The following is a 20,585-nucleotide window of genomic DNA, read 5'->3' as shown; positions in this document are numbered from 1 at the left end:
ATATTGCTACTTGAAATTCACTTTTCAGTGAGATTCAGTGGTTCTGGCAAATGGAACTCTACAGAGTGTTTTTTTTTTTGTTTTGTTTTGTTTTTGTTTTTGTTTTTGTTTTTTTTTTTTGGTTTTTCGAGACAGGGTTTCTCTGTGTAGCTTTGCGCCTTTCCTGGAACTCACTTGGTAGCCCAGGCTGGCCTCGAACTCACAGAGATCCGCCTGGCTCTGCCTCCCGAGTGCTGGGATTAAAGGCGTGCGCCACCACCGCCCGGCTTGTTTTTGTTTTTTGCTTATAGTATTATAATCCTTGAGGATTGAGACTTTCTTCCAGTAATCCTGACCCATGGTTGTCTGTAGTAACTTGGGTTTCACAGGGTGCTGTTTGGCACTATGTTCTAGGTATGAAGAAATGGCAGTGGTAGATAATGCAGGCAAAGACGTGGGTACAGAGGTGAAGCTTGGCTGCCAGGAAGCCGTGGCACCAATGATTCAAAGCTCAAAGAGGGCAGGGATGCTGTGGTACTACTTCAGGCCCAGGATCATCACTTACAGGTGGATTTAGGAGAAAGTTTTGGGCAAACCATGAAGGAACATTGGTGGGGACAATAGGAAGAGCAGGAGTTGAACAGAAGAAACCGGGGATGAAAGGAACCAGCAGCAAGAGGAGTTGAGCCCATTTTCAATCTCCATGAAGAGCAGAAGTGACTGGGAGTTTGGACTTTGGAGACTGGATGTGGTTTGCTTGGGACACCTGTTTTATTGACAGAAGGGTCACACCTCTCTAGCAAGAATTAAAGAGAACCATTCTGGTTTTACAGCAACGGTCCCTGAAGGCTGGAGCCAGCCTCTCCTCTGAGGATCTGCTGAACTACAGAAGAATGACTACAGTTAAATCATGTTCATTCTTCATTCTTGAGGCTGACACCTGAGTTCCGATTACTCTCAAACCTCAAGTCCTAACTGTTTGTTTATGTGAATCAAATAGGTCCAAGATCACAGATCTCTGGTCAGCACTGCATAGGGCACAGACTATTCAGTTTAGATTTCTCTTCTCTTCCTCCCTTTCCCCAGTTTGTGCTACTGAACAACACACATGTTAAATCCATGGTACCACTTAATCATAAACAGCACTGCTAACAAACATGGATGCTGCTGTTGGTATTAAATTATCTGCCTAGTGGCAGAAAAGCCAATGTGATGAAGGTTTTCAAGTGAGCATTTGAAACATTTAAACAGAGATTCTGACAGTCTTTTGGTTGTCCCAGCACAATAGTGATATAGAATACTACATTTTAAGAGTGTTAAATTGTTAAAGAGAACATGTAAGAACATCACCTTAAAATTGGTTATTTGATGGAATCTCATTTGGAGAAGCTTAAAAGAAATATGATTTAGGACAGATTTCCCCTTTAATTGATCAGTTCTGTTGTCCTGAGTCACAGTTAAAAGTCCCACCTGACGTGCTCTCCAGCCCTTCAATGGCCTCTGCTCTATCCTGTCTAAAAACTGACCTCTCAAGACTGGCATTTGATTTTCTTCTCAGTCTGTTCCTGAAAGCCCTACTTTGCTAGCCTCACTTTCCTGCCCTTTCTTTTGTTCATGTTTCACCCCTTCCTGCCCTGTTCCCTTTCCACATCAGCCTTCCCCTTCTATGTTTCAGCCACAAGAAACACTTCAACACAATAAACATCCCAACCCACATTTTAAAAAATTATTTATTATTTTTGAGATTTTAATATAATTACATCATTTCTATGTTCCCTTTCCTTCTTCCAAAGCTTCCCATATATCCCTCCTTGGTCTCTATCCAATTCATGGCCTATTTTTTATTAGTTGTTATATATATGTATATATATATATACACACATATATACATATATACATATATATATGTACATTCACACACATATATCCCTAAATATAGCCTGTTCAATTTTTATAACGTTGTTTGCAGGTAAGTTTTCAGGACTGACAATTTGGTATAGGACAACCAACTGGTATGTTCTTCCTTAGGGAAGACTGTTTCTCCCACTCAGGATTCCTTAGTTACCTGTAGTTCTTTGTCTAGGGTTGAGGCATCACAGACTTTTCCGATCTACTTTAGCATGTCACTATTGTTCTTGTTTAGCTCATGTTTGGGCAGTCATGTTGGTGAGACTTTCCAATTGGAACTTTTGATGTTGCTAGGAGACACAGTCTCATAGAAAACGTCCAGATGCTCTGGCTTTACAATTTTTCCACCCTCTCCTTTCTCAATGTTCCTGTAACCTTAGGTGTGGGAGTGGACGAGGCTCCACAACTCTGCATTTTGATTGGTTATGATTTTCTGTTATGGTCTCTGTCCGTCACAAAGGGAAGTTTCCTCGATGAAGAGTGAAGACTACACTTATCTATGAGTATAAGGAAAAGTATTTAGGATGTAGTTAGAGATTATATTGTTTAGTAAAGTGGTCATAGGTTCTCCTCCAGCATCCATGACTTCACTAATCCGGGGTAGTTGGGTAGGTTTCTAATACTAAGAATGATTTTCCTCTTAAGTGGGCCTTAAGTCCAATTAGTCCAATTAGGTTACTGCCAAGGTATGACTGCCACTACTTCATCCATTGTGCCATGCTGGTTATTGATGTGGTTCATAGGCATCGTAGATGGACTGTTGGTTGCTTCCCTCATTAGGAAGCTTGCATGGTGCCTTTTGGTACCATGAAAGCTGGTTCTCAGGGTAGAGGCAAGGCTACCTGTGGATAATATAGCCAACAGCTTCTGTTGGGTAGGGGTTATGATCTCCTTTTTCTTGGAATATTTTACCTGTACATAAGATATAGAATTCTGAGGATTATTTTTATTATTATAACTTTAAGATCATCAAGAAGCCTGTAAGGACATTCTCATTGAGTAATTTGAATGTAATTGGCCCCCATAATTTCATAGGGAGTGTCATGATTAGGAGATATGGTCTTGTTGGAGTAGATGTGGTCTTGTTGGAGGAAGTGTGTCACTGTAGAGGCGGGCACTGAGGTCGCACATATGCTCAAGATACCACCCAGTGTCCCAGTTCACTTCCTGTTGCCTTCTGATCAAGATGTAGCCAGTGCCATGTCTGCCTGCATGCTGCCAGGCTCCCCATCCTCATGATAATGGCCTAAACCTCTGAAACTGTAAGAGCCACCTCAGCTAAATGTTTTCGTTTTTAAGAGTTGCCATGGTCATAGTGTCTCTTCACAGCCATAGAAGTCATAACTAAGATAAAATCAATAACAAAAATGTATTTTTGTTGTATGTTGTTTTGTTGATACAGAGTCTCTTTGTTTACCCAGGCTGGCCTTGAACCATGAGCTCAGGGCTGCCTCAAACTTCAGCTACTCTCCATTCAACCTCCTGAGTGCTGGCATTGTAAATATGTGCTACCACATCTGGCTAAGTGTTATTTTTAAAAGATTAAAAATGGGTCTATTTATAAATTTTCACTGAGGCCTAGGATTCTGTGCAAAAAATATTCGGTACTATTTCTTTTTTTTTGTTTCTTTTTTTGGGGGGTGGGTATTCCCTTCCTGTATAAAGGGCTAACTGTTTCCTTGCTCTTCAACAAGGTTCCAGAGAGATATAAAAAATACACTGACGTTCAATAATGTGAATTCATAGATATTCAGGTGTAGCATATTGATAATCCACCTTATTTTTAGCCAGGTGTGGTGGCACACACCTTTTTTTTTCTTTTTTCTTTTTTTGAGACAGGATTTCTCTGTGTAGATTTGTGCCTTTCCTGGAACTCGCTTTGTATACCAGGCTGGCCTCGAACTCATAGAGATCCGATACCTGCCTCTGCCTCCCGAGTGCTGGGATTAAAGGCGAGCGCCACCACCGCCCGGCCAGTGGCACACACCTTTAACCCTAGCTCTCTGAGAGGCAGAGGCAAGCAGATCTTTGTGAGGTTAAGATGAGCCTGGTCTTCACAGAGCATTCCAGACTACCCAGGGTCACAACAACAACAACAACACCACACTCCCCGCAACAGTAAAAGTATTTTTAAAGACTTTTCCCCCCATAAAAAATAAGTACTGAATATAAAAATGAAAACAAAATTCCTTTGTATTTTAGTTGGTACTCAATATTTAAATGCGCACATTTGTTTCAATCTTAGACATTAGCAAGGATCAAGCAGGAAACAAGAGAGAAAGAAGGTGTGGTGAAAGAAAAGATCAAGTTTCTGGAGAGTGAGGTTGGGAACAATGTAGAATATGAGAGAAGAATTTCTGTTGCCGAGCGGAAAGTTTTAAAGTGCAGGATGGAATACCAGCAGCATGAAGCCAGCAGGAGTCAGCTGAAGGATGAGGTGTGTCACCAAACACTGCTCTGTGTTCCTAGCAGATTGCTCTGTCATGCCAAAGGCCTATTTGATTAGGGAATGGCTTGCCGGCTCTTTTCCTTAAATCTTTGTGTGTGTGTGTGTGTGTGTGTGTGTGTGTGTGTGTGTGTGTATGTGTGTGTGTTGTGTGCGCTCATTATTTTTTTCTTTCTATTTTGACAAGATTTCACTATGGCCTGGCTGGTCTGAAATTTGCCATATAGACCAAGCTAGCCAGGAAATCAGAGGTCTACCTGCCTGTTTCTGCCTCCCACGCAATGGGAATAAAGGCATGTGCCACCATAGTGCACTCATATCCCCATAATGGGACTTTAGGGTACTTTCAATGGGACTTTGAGGTACTTTGAGCCGTTGGATGGCGAGGCCACAGGGAGTGTCTTAAACCTCAGGTCCTGTACAGGGATCTATGCTGGGCACTGCCAGGGCTCTTTCCAAGTCTAGCATCTGTGAGGGTGTGAGGCCAGATTCTCTTAGTGCTTCACATAGGGATCACGATGGACTTGGCACACATGAGGAGTGTTGCTGGAGTGTTCTGAGAGATAGCTGGGAATGTCTTTCCAGTGTCGAGGATGTGTGACATTGGCTCACAGCTTCTGCCAGTGACCTGCTAAAGTTGTTTTCCACTTTGTTAAGGGACAATGTTTCAGTCTGGCCGTAGGAGTAGGTGATGAATGACCTTGACACAGAGAGAGCAAAGCTCCTGTCCTCGGCTTCTTCTGCAGGTTCCATAACAGCTAGACTGTTGCATAGTGCAAGTTAATGATCCTGTCCTCAGCAATGAAAGGACCTCCATAATGTTTCTGTTCTGAGTCCCTGCTAGCTAAAGCTACCACTACTTAGGCCAAAAGCAGAACGCTAGAAACCATTTTATTATACAGTACGTTGTACTTTCCTCTCTGATTATTTTTTTCTGTCAAAGAGATAATTACATAAGTTTCTAAAGAAAGTAATTTCTGCTTATGTTAGACGTCACTGCTGAGAGCTGTAGAGCTTTAACCATTGCAGGGAAGTGGACAGGGGTGTAATTCCCAAAGACCCAGCCGTCCTTCACATAATACGAATGAGTGGCTTCCAGGACATTCATGTAGTTGTGGGAGTAGTCTGAATAGTCTCTGCTAGCTAACTAGAGTGTTTTTGTTACCCCCTAAAGATGTTTCCACACGTACTTTCAACTTATATATGAAGATATTTACCATTTTCATGCTATGAAACAAGTCATTTAAAATTTGATGTGGGAATCAGAAAGATCCACAGATATGTGTTAATTACAAAAAGTCGCTATTTTAATGGGTGCTATTAGCTTAGAGTTAGAAGTAGGGAGAATAGAGTTTCTCAGAAATGAAATTAATTTATCCAATGTGAATATGTAATTTTTGTCTGTCTACTGACAAACAGCTGGATACTTTAAAAGCTACTCTCAATAGAACTTCCAGTGATTTAGAAGCTCTGAGGAAAAACATTTCCAAAGTAAAGAAGGACATCCATGGTGAAGCATCAAAGTAAGAAAAACCCATATAAATATAATATGTGTAAATATTAAATATATTTATGATCTGTATTTAGAAAATTACTAATGGTTACAATTATATAAATATTTGCAAGATTGTAACTGCTACATTCTTCTTGCTGGTGCTAGGGATGAAACGTAGGGCCTTGAATATGGTAGGTAAAGTGTTTATTTTACCATTCAGTGACATCTGAGCCCCTGAGCTCCACCCCATCTCACTGAGCTCCACCCCATCTCACTGGGCTCCACCCCATCTCACTGAGCTCCACCCCATCTCACTGGGCTCCACTCCATCTCACTGAGCTCCACCCCATCTCCCTGAGCTTCACCCCATCTCACTGAGCTCCACCCCATCTCACTGAGCTCCACCCCATCTCACTGAGCTCCACCCCATCTCCCTGAGCTTCACTCCATCTCACTGAGCTCCACCCCATCTCACTGAGCTCCTCCCCATCTCACTGAGCTCCACCCCATCTCACTGAGCTCCACCCCATCTCACTGAGCTCCACCCCATCTCACTGAGCTCCACCCCATCTCACTGAGCTCCTCCCCATCTCACTGAGCTCCACCCCACCCCATCTCATTGAGCTCCACCCCACCCCATCTCACTGAGCTCCACCCCAGCCCACTGGGCTCCACCCCATCTCACTGGGCTCCATCCCAGCCTACTGAGTTCCACCCTAGACTACTGAGCTCTACCCCAGTGCAGTCGCTCCATTATTAAGCTCCAGATTTTCTTGTTTTTGTTTTGTTTTGTTTTCCATCAGAGAGGCTCAGAGCAATACCTTTATAGCCTATTAGATTCATGATGGCAATGAAAATGTCTGCAGCAAAAGAAGCAACTATGTTTTTGTGTGTCAAATATCCTTTTAAGCATGTTTTCTATATTTCCTTATAAACCCTATTTAGATTACAAAAACTTAAACGTCACAATGAGGTTGTAAAACAGAAATTAAAAATGATTACTGAGAAAACCATATCTGTTGAAGAGAAGGCTACGAACATGGAAGACATGCTGAAGGAGGAGGAGAAAGGTGTGAAGGTAAGGTTTGCTTTGAATTTTCCCAGAACCACAGCAGTTTTCCAAAGAGTACAGTAGTTACTCTTGGGATTCGAGGACTGTGAAGTCTTACTGTTTCTAAGGGCGGCCCACACTGTGCCCCGTAGCCAATTCCTGCAGTGCCTATTGTGCACATGCTCCCCACCTGTGTCTGTCAGTGTGCTGCAGCACACATCTTAACCAGTGTCCTTGTTTTACAACTTATTCTGCTGCCTTACCATCTCATGTGTATTTGTGATCAAATTCTCCCCTCCCCATATTTTGGCCAATTGCTTGTACTTCATCATTGTTTTAACCTCTTACCATCTGGCAGTATTTTTGGCAAGTGGCCTATGAAATGTACCATTTCATTAATTATATTGGCCTCTTCTTCCACCAGTCTCTGGTGTGCTAAAACCAACTTTAAAGAAACTGGAGAAAGTTGCCTTGCCATCCTCTCTTTGGAATCTTGAAGATGACATCAACATTTTTGACATGGTAGCCCTGCTTCCTGATTTTTCTGTATTTTGCAGACAGAGGAGGAGGAGGGATAATGAAGACATTACAGTTTTTTGTTTTTTTGTTTTTTTTTGGTTTTTCGAGACAGGGTTTCTCTGTGTAGTTTTGCGCCTTTCCTGGTACTCGCTTTGGAGACCAGGCTGGCCTCGAACTCACAGAGATCCGCCTGGCTCTGCCTCCCGAGTGCTGGGATTAAAGGCGTGCGCCACCACCGCCCGGCCTGACATTACAGTTTTTGAGCACTTGATGAGGCTCATTTAAAATACAACTTTGCTTATAGTTGATGACACCTGGTTCCTCAATGTGTTCTGAATTCCCAAGTAACAAAGCCATTTGGCCTGAGTGGTATTTAAGTATAAATCATGCCTTTTTGTTTCACTTTGCCTTAAGAACATGATTTTCTATGGTACAAATATGGACAGCTATTAGAACTTCTGAAAAAATCCTTGAAAGACTGAAAGTATATGAAATAGATCTTTTGATCACAAAGCATAAGGAAAGTTGTGACATTTAAAAACTAATCAGGTGAATTGAACTCACTGTAGCTGCAATTATCTGTATAAGACTTGGCCCATCAGCATTTCATCACGGATTAGGGGAGGACCCTTGAGACTCGCCACTTCCGGAAAGACATTGACAATTAATCCTTATTGCAGGAGCCACTAAGCTACCCTTGCAACACTGTATAACTTTTCACCCATGCTCAGTTAAGTGACTAATTAAACTCAGTGGACAACATAGAAAGAAGTCATGGAAGGCCAGGTGTAGTGGCACATGCCTTTAATCCCAGCATTTGGGAGGCAGAGGCAGGTGGATCTCTGTGAGTTCGAGGTCAGCCTGGTCTACATAGTCACAGGACTGCCAGAACTTCATAGTGAGTCCCCGTCTCAAAACAAACCAATAACTGAGAAGTCATGAAAGTAGGAGGTAGACTCGATGTGAAGAAAGGTGCTGGAGGGAGAGGGAGGGGGATAAGGGAAAAGAAGTCGGGGTGCAGCGACTACAGTTCATTATATAAATGTATGAAACTGGCAATGAAAACTGGAATAAAGAAATAAACACCATTTGAAGACACATGATAGGTATCTGACTATATTGCTAGCTAGCAATGCTAAATGAAGTCCCTAAATTGAATGAATGATAGTAGGAAGACACCCAGGCTTTCTTAAAAGGATGAAGAGGATTGGACATGTCACACATGGCGAACAGCTACAAAAGACTTTTTAAAACTCATATTTAACAAAGAAAACTAGATGAACTTGACCATAAGAATACTGGTGCAGATGTAGCAGTGATACGTTAGAGGGCTGTGCTTGTCATTGTTTTCGTTTGTTTTGGGAAAAGCTTAATGGACTTTGCCACCACTTAGTCTAGACTTTCAAATTGTGCTGAGCAATCCTTGGGAAAGTCTTGAGTTCAGTGAGAAGTGACAATTGCATGAGAAATACCATATCAATTATTGGTTATTTCTTGATTTGTGAAGGTTTGGTCAGTCATGTGCTTGTTTTGTTTCACATCGAGGCTCATTAGCTTCAATGTGGTTAGGAGTGAAAATTATTTCAGTATTTGAAAGTGATTTGCAGTTGGTCTGGGTTTGGTAGGTCAACAGGAAACTTGGAATGTTTGTCATGAAGCCTTGAGGTCAAGGTAGGTGCTCTTAGAGAAGCAACAGGATCGGACTTACTCCTCTTTCCCAGAGGCCAGCACAAAGGGAGACCAAGGAGTGCCAGCCTCAGTGAAAGGCTGGGCATGAGGTTTGCTGGGGGCTGGTTCCTACCAGTTCTCAAGAGCTGGCAGTTAAATTTTCAGGAATGTTGTTAAGTTCACTGCTAAATACAGTAACCATTGAAACCCAAATTGTATGTAGACTTATAACTAAACACATTATATTCAAATCAGAAGTAACAAATAACATTCATCATTTGTGAATTATACTCTATGATTAGCTGTGTACTCAAGGCTAAAATGACATCTCTTACATATGCATTTGTATGTTGGTTTGCTTCTGTATGATATCTCATAGTAGTGTAGCTATACAAGTAGCTTGAAATTGATCACTGTGGGTGTGCTTACACCACAGAAGGAGTATTTGCCTTTAGTCCACATCCACTGGAGAGCTGACGGCTAAGTTTTCACCCTGATAGTGGCCCTAAGAAGTTCCCAATTGGACAGTATGATCTCTTCCTTTAAATCCTCAAGACTATCCAGTGAGCTCTGAAATCACGGGGTGTCTAGTTCTGAGGCTAGGGATGGAGTTAGGATGATAGGTCAAATGATGCAGGACTAGAAAATTATAACCTCATTTCCAGTACAGGAGAAAGGAGATTTGGAGGAGTGGTGGAAACTTGGGAAAACTTTCTATTTTCAGGGGCTAAATGTTGGCTGGGAGGGTCTTGTTTGTTTCTGAGCTCCTAAATTTTAATGTTCATGTAAATACTAAGTTTAAGCTGTTATAATTTAACTAACTGCCATATTCTCACAATTTCTTATCAGGAAGTGGAGGTTCAACTGAACATAGTGAAGGACGTGCTATTTAAGAAAGTTCAAGAGTTACAGAATGAGACAATGAAAGAGAAAGCCCTGGTATCAGAGATTGAAGGAACCAAGTCCTCCCTGAAACATCTTAACCAGCGGTTACACAAACTGGATTTTGAAACCTTGAAGCAGCAGGAAATAATGTACAGTCAGGTAGGTGCTCTTCTCTGTGAGTATCTTCTCTGAGGACCTGTAACGCCTGTGGTGATCGAGTTACCCCAGTGCCTCAAGAAAATGAGGTGTTCTAGATATCCTCGATGGATAGCAGATGAGAACAGCTGGCTACCATGCTAGGAACACAGAGCCTTAAGTTATTGTTTTCAATCTAAAAGGAACAGGCCAGGGGACAGCCACTCCAGTGAGGGAGAGAGGACTGTGCTGTAAAGGAACCTGGAGCGGTGGGAGCCCGAGTAAAACAAAAGAGGTCTGCAGACACGAGCATCTCCCCTCACCTTATCTCCACAATACAGAGGAAGGCTTTTCCCCTCAGTCTTGCCTACACACCCTTTCATGTTTGTGATCTATTTCTAAACACCTCCCCCACACACCTTAATTTCTTAATCTGAAAATATTATTAGTTTTGCAATATAATATCATAGATGCTAAAATAAAATTAAAAAAATTCACTATACATTGAGCTTTCCATGGTTACAGTGACAGTTTTTTTTTTTTTTTAATCCTTTGAAAACCATCCCTTAGGAATCCTCATGGATACAGATCCTGCAATTTCCTAAGCTCCCCGAGGCACTGCGGTTGCTTCCTGATGATGCTTGTGTTGCTGTCCTGCACCCTCACTGTTGAGCAGTGTTGTTGCTCCCTTTAGTCTGGAAAGGATTTTATCCTAATTTTCTGAAGGACCAAGTTGACTTTAATAACTAATGGTGCCCAGACCAAAGTTGAGTGCATGTGCTGCTTCTACATTTACACAAAGACGCTCTTGTTTGTATACACTCACTAACTACTTTTTTAAAAAATGATTAACAGGATTTTTACATTCAGCAAGTAGAACGCAGAATGTCACGATTAAAGGGAGAAATTAATTCAGAGGAGAAACAAGCCCTTGAAGCAAAAATCGTTGAACTTAAGAAGACACTGGATGAGAAAAAATCCACACTTTCCCTTTTGGAATCGCAGATCAAGAAGCTCCATGTAACTCATCTTTTTTTTTTTTACATGTTCCATATCCTGATGAGTGTTCAATACATTCCTGTTGTGGTCAGACTGATTGCCTAGCTACCCACACACATAGCAAATGCCTTTATTTCTACGCTTTCAGAATGTCATGCCCCTCACTTGAGCTTTTACTTTATATAATGTTGCATTACATGTCTCTACCACATTGTTTTGCTTAACTCTTATAAATGCCTTGTAAGGAAGATGGTTACCATTCTAGGCAAAGACACTTGTTCAGGGTTACACAGTGAGTGCATGGAGAGGAAGGATTTAAACTCAGATCCATTTGACTTCAAAGCATCCCTACAGAGTACACTGTTTAGGATATTGGTAAACTCCATTTTTTGCCACAGTAAAAAGTGCTACCAGGAAGCTTTTTTTTTTTTTCCATAACTAATTTGTTCTCATGCAACTATGCAGTTATAATGTTTGGAACAACTACAGCTAGAAGGGAGAACATTTCATCTTTAGGGATTTGATTATGCCTGTCGTGAACCTCTGTTGAAGTATAAATGGTGGGAAAGGGCAAGGGAGGGGGATGCAACCTTAGCTGGTGAGCACTAAGTTGGAAAGACTGGTGATGAGTGGCCTCCAGTGGTCAAAAGTAGAATTGTTAGAGTTAGTTGAAGGCAAGACATTTAATTTTACAATGAAGCTTTTTCATTGGAGTTCATAGTTTGTAGCTTGATGACATAGTTTTCAAGTGGTACCTTGGTTTGCTGGAAAATATCACCGGCTTTGGGATCAGGCACAAGTTTTAATGTCAAGGTTACATGGCTACTGCTATTTTAACGTTCTTGAGCATAGTTTTCTAATTAGCTAACAAGGGAAAAACAGAAGCAATTCGTGCTGAGTACACTCCACATACGGTGCTGTTTTGACCATTTACAGTAGAACATGAGGACATGAGTGTAAAGATAGGAGTGGGCTTTTTTAGCTGCGCTGTGTGGGGAGCCCCCAGTGGTCTTCGGGTTCTTAACCACCCCAGCTGCTCTTGTCACTATAAAGCTGGCTGGTGCGCATACCCATTCTGTTTCACACAAAAACTCACAGAAATGTAAGGAAATTGCAAGTAAATGCTGGCTAAACCACGGAGGATATGCTCTTCTCTGCAGTGGTCAAGCTGAGAGATTCTGTGAGAAAAGTCCCACTCTACTTGAGCTCTTACCTTCGAGAAGGGGAAACCAACCTCAGGTTGAAATGATGTTAACGATTTTATCTATTTTATTGTGTTGTTTTATTTATGATGTATGTGTGCGGGCATGTGTGCCACTGTGTGTATGGGCCACCTGAGCCCAGAGCCATGCTGTTAACCAAGGGTCCTTCGCTCTCTAGACCTGCGTTTTTGTTTTGTTTCTTTACCACCCAGCACTTGGTGCCCTGTAATGAGCTATTCCAGAGTCCTTTCTCCTCGTGGGTGGTGAGCACCTTGAAAACCAGGTTGAATTGGAACTGTACACAATACTTCTTGGAGTTATTGCTCTCAGGCTAATGCTGAAACATCCCAAATGATAAAAATAACGTTTCTGTGTGAATATATGTGAATATAAATAACATGAGGAGAGGTTGAAATTCTTAGCTGTTGTGTTGAAACATGACTTAATGCAAGGCATATTTATTATTGTCTGCAATTCATTCTATTGTTTTAAACATACATTCCTTCCCCTCTTACAGAATGATCTCTATTTCATTAAGAAGTCAAACGGCAAAAATAATGACGAGAAACAGTCTCTCACGAATAAAATAAGTGAGCTGCACCTTTTCGTTGACCGATCAGAGAAGGAACTGAACAAGGCTAGAACTGCAAAACAGGTGAGCTGAATCTGCATATGTAGTAGATAAGTCACACACTTCCACAGGGATCACAGGAAAGGTAAAACAAGGAATTGAGAAAATTATCCATAATAAACACTATATCCAAAATTAAGTGTTAATGTGTATTATTTCCTGTTTTTAGAAAATTGCCTCTATTATGTTTTACTCACAAATGTTTGATATATTACACGTTTCCTACAACATCAACTCTTAAGATGTAATTCTCCAGCATTTCCTACGGGGACAGTTTATGAGCTTAGCATAATCTATCATGTGATCTGGGGCTGTTTCTGATAATACATGTTAAGTGCTGTGGTCCAGTGTGTTGTAGAGTTGCTACTGTGTAATTAAGCTAACAATGAGCATGTTAGAAACTTTAAGCTATTTTAAAGCCAAATTGTCCTCTAGATGGTTCCATTAATAATCTTCCACCAGCCATGTGTAACATTCTATTTATTTTATCAGCACTGTGGCTGGATCATGTTTCCAACTTGATGGACAAATATGGAATCTCAGTGTTTTAGTTTGTACTTTTTATTTGGTAACATTTTAATGCCATTTATTTAATGTTTAAAACATATCTAAAATTATATCATGTTCCATAATTTTTTAATAGTCAGTTTGATGGTTCACTTTCTTCCATTAAGGGATTTATATTTTGTTGTAAATTGTTATGTAAAAATAACTTTAATATTGCCAATACTTCCTCCATTTGCCTTTAAATTTTGAGTGTTTTTGACATGAATCATTTAACATTGTTTCAAGGGTTTTTACTCTAATGTTTATGTTTAGAAGCTTCTGCTAAGTCAGACAAATGTTTGCTCTTTCTACTGGGTTGCACTGATTTCATCTGTTGCGTTGGCGCTTCTCATTTATCAGGAATATCTTTCTGGGCATGTGAGATGTAGTGATTTCATTCTTGCAAACTAAAAGCTGTGCTTGAGAAGCAGCCCGCTTTACACTCCAGGCTGTTTGCTCTGTGGTTTCATTGGAAAGTCAGTCAATTTGTTGATTTCAATTAATACTCTACACATGACAATGATTTTAAACTACAGATGTATTTCTACATTATTTTGTGATAGCTATTTTTGAGCATAAAGTGTTTGTTTGTAGGAATTATATGTTTCCTGGGCATTACATTCCGATTGTAAGAATAACAGTGTATTCTAGTAAAGCTTGAACTTAAATTTGAATAAAAATGATTTGGAGCAGCCATAGCTCTCCACCCTGCCTTCTTTCCTGGCTAATGTCTTAGTCAGTGGTCTAGCTGGGAAACGTGTTTTCAAGTTTGCCTTTTACCACAATAAAGTAAAAATACCTTGGCTTTGGTATAGAAACGATTATTTCAATAAATGCAAACTTTGTTGTTGGTAGGATTTGATGATCGAGGACAATCTTTTAAAGCTTGAGGTTAAACGCACCCGAGAAATGCTTTACAGCAAAGCAGAGGAAGTACTTTCCCTGGAGAAAAGGAAACAGCAGCTGTGCGCAGCAATGGAAGAAAGAGCTGAAGAAATTAAGGTGCACAAAGCGATGCTTGCCTCACAGATCAGATATGTTGACCAGCAGCGGCAAACTGTGAGGTTAAGTATCAGGTTTTTTTTTTTTTTTTTTTTGTTTTTTCTGCTAAAGAACTTTGTAAAACAATGTCAGGGTGGTGTCAGGAGAGCCACCTGTTCCCTGACAACACCCTTACGTTCACCTTTCTCTGACTCATCTGAAAGGCTTTTGACTTCAATAGAAGACAAAGGATACACTGAGCCAGAGGTCTAGGTTGCTTCCTTTAGGCTAATTCTGTACCCTTGAGACATATCCCTACTAAGATGAGTAATCTATTTGGACTTATTTTTTAATGCATGTTTATTCATGTATATGTATACGCAGGTGCATGTGTATGTTCCTACATGTGGAGGCCACAGGACACTCAGGTGTCATCTCCAGGAATATCTTATCAGACAGGGTCTTTCACTGGCCCAGAGCTCACCAATTAGGCTGGTCTGACTGTCCAGTGAGCTCCAGTCACCATCTTCAGATTCTGGGGTCACTGGTTCCTGCCACTGTACTTGACACTTTTACATGGGTTCTGGAGTCAAGCTTGGGTCCTTATGCTTGCAAGACAAGCACTTTGCCAATTAAACTATCCCAGCCCTTGGAATTGAGTTTTGTATGATTTCTTAAAAATGGCCCAGTAAAACGTTCCCCATATCTAGCTCTAATATTAAGCTTACTGAAGCAATTTTCATGTAGAACACTTTACTATCATTTATGTGATTATTGCTGGCTATTTTTTATTACTTCCTTTTAAAGCATGCCATTTTCGATTGGTTACTGGCATATACGAATATTATATAGTTAATTTCTATGTACTAAGTATTCAATATTCTTACTAAAGTTGTAATTTTAACCACACACACTAATTTTCTGGGCATTCCATTCATATCATTTTTGAGTAATTGTTTTGCTTCTTTCCAGCCTTTAAAGCTTTTTTCTTTACTGTACTTGCTAGCTCAATACTAAATAATGGTAATTACAGGTACCTTTGTCTTTTGCCAGATCTCAAAGGGTTTCCTTACAATTCAAGAGCTTCTGTAATCTAATAAATCTATTTATTTTTGTGGTGCTGGGAATTGAAGCAAGTTAACCTACACGCCCCAGTCCTGTTTTACCCTTCACCATGTTCAAAGAGCTAATCTATTTTTACTTTTTGCTCAAATCTTGCTTCAATTTTATTTAACTGGAAATACACATTAACTTTATATACTTTTCTGCATTTATTAACATATTTCCTTTGATCTGTTAATTACAATGATCAGTTTATTGAAGTTAAGCCAACCTTATATTCCTGGAAGTAAATTTACCTTTTGTACACATTGGATTTTGATAGTATTTTATGCATTTTAAACCTGTATGCAAATGACCCTTTGTTCTCTTTGTTCCTATTACCAGCTTTTTTTTTTGGTTTTCCGAGACAGGGTTTCTCTGTGTAGCTTTGCGCCTTTCCTGGAACTCACTTGGTAGCCCAGGCTGGCTCTGCCTCCCGAGTGCTGGGATTAAAGGCGTGCGCCACCACTGCCCAGCTGTTACCAGGTTTTTACAGTGTGTATTTCTTCATAAAATGATTTGTGTGTTCCTTACCTTTCTCTATTCTGGTTATTAAGTATGCAAATGAAGTTTTTCTCTTTATAGAATTTTCAAGACCTCACTGGTGAAGCCATTGGGGGCCTGAATATTTTAATGGGGAATGTTCAAACATTGATTCAATTTACTTATTGTTTCAAAAATGTACTTGCTATTCCTGTATGATTTAGTTTTTTTTTTTTTTTTTTTTTTTTTGGTTTTTCGAGACAGGGTTTCTCTGTGTAGCTTTGCGCCTTTCCTGGAACTCGCTTTGGAGACCAGGCTGGCCTCGAACTCACAGAGATCCGCCTGGCTCTGCCTCCCGAGAGCTGGGATTAAAGGCGTGCGCCACCACCGCCCGGCCATGATTTAGTTTTTATAAATTGTATTTTCTTTGCAGAAGCAGCTCTTGCTGCTGCCGTAATACTCCAGGAATATATTTATTTTTGTTGCTCCATCTCGCCTTCCATTTTTTCATGAACTCATGAAAATATTTTTTTCCCATATGATTTTTTTTTGTCTTTGGTGTTTCTTGTCTTTCTTTAAAAAAATTATATTTTATTACTTGTTTATTTTTGAGATTGGATATTGATACATAAGCTCAGGTTGGCCTTGTCCTCACAGTCCTGCATTAGCATTGAAGGCATTTGCCACCATACCCAGCTTCTTTTCTTGTTTAGAAAGCTGGAAAGGTGAACTTCTGCTCAGTCTGCCATCTTTAGCTGATGAGAAAGTAAGTTATGATCACACAAGAATGAATACCTTAGGTCGTTGCAGGGAGTCAATCTACACCCTGCCATACAGATGTTAGCATTATTAGTGTAACTCCTGAACACAGCTCATAATGTAAGTTTACTGAAACAAAAGGAAAAAGTAACTAACATTTACAAATCTGATACCAAATGTTGAGAAGTAGTCCATGAATTATTTTATTTTAATGCCTTGTAAAGAGAGGTACTAACCCATGTTCTACTGTTTGAATAGCAAATTAAGAGGTCACATTTCCCTCCAGAGCAAAAATTAGGTGTGTTTATTTCCCACTTGAAAATATTTGGGATTCCTGAACTGTAACACAAACCTGTTTGTGTAGTATCTACCTGGGCCCCTTCTTGCCTTCATGAGATGTGGGAGCAAGCCATGGAGACAGGAAGCTCCTATCTCCTCCTATGTCATGAATGATAACACCCTTCATCTCTGTTACACGTCTCATGTCTTCCGCTAGCATCCATGGAGCTATGACAAGTCAACTTCACACAGAATTATTAAAACAGGGGAGCACTTAACCTGCTTGATTGAGTACAGCACAGTAACAATACAAGTCCAAAGCTCTTCAGTAAAAATACTAATTTTAATTTCTTTCTTTTCATATTAGTGCTGAGTTTCATGAGCGGCTAAGTAAAATTGATAAGCTTAAGAACAGATATGAAATTCTTACTGTTGTTATGCTGCCTCCTGAAGGAGAAGAGGAGAAAACACAGGCCTATTATGTAATAAAGGTAACATTTACCTGATGTACATTTATGATTGTATGAAATACACACATATATATATACTCACACATCACATCTTAGATATACAATGTATTTTCTCTGTAACTAAACTTAGTCTAGCTTTTATCAGAAATTATTCATGGCCAGAAATGGAGAAAAGCAGTGTCATGTCTGAGAGGTTGTCAGTTCTGTTGGATTGAGGCCCACCATAGTGACCTCATTTTGCCATCTGCAAAGGCCTGACTTCTCCTGAATGAGGTCACACTAAGTTATTAGGTGTTGGGACCTCAGCACATTGGCCACAGTAGCTCCTGGTGTTGGTCCTGCAGTAGCCTTTGGCCTATGTATGGGGCATACCAGGTTGTTTTCCATATTTCAACTTTAATGTCTGTTTTTGCTTAAAAGCAAAACTGGAAAACATACCAAAGAGCTATCATTCTTCATATTTCATTCCCAAGATGCTCAGTCTTGATAAGCTAACAGTCTTGTTCTGACCAAATTGGAGTGATATTGTCCAATAAAGCTATTTTAAAAAGCTGTGATATTAAAGTTATATTTCAAAATACAAACTTTCCAACCCCAAATAAATGTACATTTTATATATACATACAAAATATGATTTACCAACAGAGGGACAACTATTTTAGGATTTAAAGGCACACCTAGAATTAAGTCAGGAATTTATAAAGGATGAACAAATCAAACTAATTTGATAGATTTTGGGGAAATAACTGGGTCCTGAGGATACTAACCTCATCAGTGGATTAATCCATTGATATTTAATTTAGTGGAATTACTGGGAGGTGGTAGGGCTAGCTAGAGGAAATAGGCCACTGGAGGCATTCCTAGTTTAGGTTTATCTTGCTCCTTTGCTTCCTGGCTAGCATGAAGTGAGCAGCCAGGGCTTAACCACAGACACCCTGTCCTGCTTTACTGCAGTCCAGTAACAGGACCAAGTGAAGGGACAAAGCCTCGGGACTGAGTAAAATTGCACGTTTACTTCTTTATGCCAAGTATTTTGCCACAGTGACAGCTGACAAGTAATATTCATTACAAAAGTATGTGTAACTCATGTTTTGAAACATAATAAAAATGCCAGTCCAAATGTAAAGAATGGGGGCTGGAGAAATAACTCAGTGGTGAAGACCATGTATTCTTGCAGAGGACCAGAGTTTAATTCCCTCATCAGGCAGCTTACAACTACTTGTAACTCCAGCTCCAGGGACATTCCTAATGTCAGGCACACGCGCATATGCAGACATCACACATACACATAAATAATTAATAATGAAAAAATGTTAAGAATGAAAACAGCTTTTCCATCGACTTGGTTTAAAATATCTAGTGACTGAATACGATTCTGATTAAAAAAGGGGGCTTTACAGCAAGCAGCCTTTAATATATACTGATGCTATTCTGTCAACCTCAGAGTTCTTTGGAATTGTAGAGAATTTTGAAGGAGCCCATCACAGAAGTTACCTTTGTAAAAGTGCATCATGTAGGAAATTTGGATTTTTAAAGCAATTTACAGGACTTCATGTTTCCTAGCTACATTTATTACAAACATTACCATCATTTGTAGAGTTATCTTCAACATTAAAAAAAAAAAAGTTTTTCGCCGGGAGGTGGTGGCGCACGCCTTTAATCTCAGCCCTCGGGAGGCAGAGCCAGGCGGATCTCTGTGAGTTCGAGGCCAGCCTGGGCTACCAAGTGAGTTCCAGGAAAGGCTCCAAAGCTACACAGAGAAACCCTGTCTCGAAAAACCAAAAAAAAAAAAAAAAAAAAAAAAGTTTTTCTTTATGTGTAGGTATATGTGTGTCTACATGTGAGTGCAAGTACCCGAGGCCAGAGACGTCAGATCTATTTGAACTAGAGTTGCAGGTGGCTGTGAACTGCCTGATATAGGTACTGGGAACCAGACTTGGATTCTCTGGAAGAGCAGCAAGAACTCTTAACTGCTGAGCCATCTCTCAGGCTCCAAAGTTATCTTTTAAATTATAATAAAATATATTAGAAAATATACCCACATGGTGTTTCTGGGTATAAATCTGGTCACCTTTTACCCTTATCTGAATCAAGTAAGAATCCAGTTCGCAAACCTTTCTCAGACCAAAATACCCTTCTGATTTATAGTTTCAAGACCTTCTTTGAGTCACCCCATTTATCTTCTTGCTTAGCTACCCCTCTCATCCCTGACCCTTCCTCCTGGTGTTTTATGTAAGCACTGGCTACATTTCCACCATGGTTTTGTACCATATATACACTGTATTTTGATGACTAAGGATTAGGTCTTGTGTTTGAAACTGAGTGCAAGAAGTAAATGCCTAGTAAGTACATGCAGGCCCTAAGGTAAGTAGAGATTGCTGTGAGTTAACTGTTCTCTGCTTCAATGCCAGATCCTGTGATAAATAACATCAACATTATTCTGTACTTTATAGGCTGCTCAAGAAAAGGAAGAACTTCAAAGGGAAGGTGACAGCTTGGATGCTAAGATCAACAAAGCTGAAAAAGAAATCTATGCTCTGCAGAACACCTTGCAAGTACTGAACAGCTGCAACAACAATTATAAGCAATCTTTCAAAAAAGTGACTCCATCAAGTAGGTAGCAGCCATTACAACACGTAATGAGACTACAGTTAAATGAATGTAGAGGAGGAATATTATAATTCATGGAGAATAAAAATGCGCCATGATTGAGCCTAAAAAACAAAACAAAACAAAAAAACCCCAATTGTTCACCTCCTTGAATCAGTATGAGGTGATTTACATCATTAGTTTTATTGGTATATGGCATATCTCTTCTTTAGGAATTCGTTTTGAATCTGAAAAATAGATATTGCTGTTATATGCTGACTAAATAAGAAATGTCTACTACATATCTATGCTGTTTTTCATATAGATCTAAGACATTTAACCTTTCATAACAAAAAAAGGTAGTGGTTTGTTACTATATATATATATATATATATATATATATATATATATATATATATATATATATATATATAGTGGCTTTCTATATATTACACTGGA

The 20,585-nt window shown here is 39.8% G+C and overlaps 1 protein-coding gene across 2 annotated transcripts in view; it reads left to right on the top strand.

The window, feature by feature from the left end:
- Nucleotides 1–20,585, top strand: part of Ccdc39 (coiled-coil domain containing 39) — a 37,120-nt gene that overhangs the window by 11,903 nt on the left and 4,632 nt on the right. Inside the window, exons 7-15 of one of the 2 annotated variants that reach the window (XM_052729957.1) lie at nucleotides 4,133–4,324; nucleotides 5,753–5,856; nucleotides 6,774–6,906; nucleotides 9,916–10,110; nucleotides 10,942–11,106; nucleotides 12,805–12,942; nucleotides 14,320–14,528; nucleotides 17,435–17,558; nucleotides 19,991–20,150. In XM_052729957.1, coding sequence (XP_052585917.1) covers nucleotides 4,133–4,324; nucleotides 5,753–5,856; nucleotides 6,774–6,906; nucleotides 9,916–10,110; nucleotides 10,942–11,106; nucleotides 12,805–12,942; nucleotides 14,320–14,528; nucleotides 17,435–17,558; nucleotides 19,991–20,150 — 1,420 coding nt within the window. The remainder of the gene's footprint in view (nucleotides 1–4,132; nucleotides 4,325–5,752; nucleotides 5,857–6,773; nucleotides 6,907–9,915; nucleotides 10,111–10,941; nucleotides 11,107–12,804; nucleotides 12,943–14,319; nucleotides 14,529–17,434; nucleotides 17,559–19,990; nucleotides 20,151–20,585) is intronic. The other variant, XM_052729958.1, reaches the window with a different exon arrangement.

Source organism: Peromyscus californicus, unplaced genomic scaffold (assembly GCF_007827085.1).
Source record: "Peromyscus californicus insignis strain IS unplaced genomic scaffold, ASM782708v3 Scaffold_9__1_contigs__length_137607984, whole genome shotgun sequence".
In the NCBI taxonomy this organism is placed as follows: domain Eukaryota; kingdom Metazoa; phylum Chordata; class Mammalia; order Rodentia; family Cricetidae; genus Peromyscus; species Peromyscus californicus.
The sequence above is the reverse complement of the archived record's forward strand: the minus strand, read 5'-3'. Positions and strand labels throughout refer to the sequence as shown.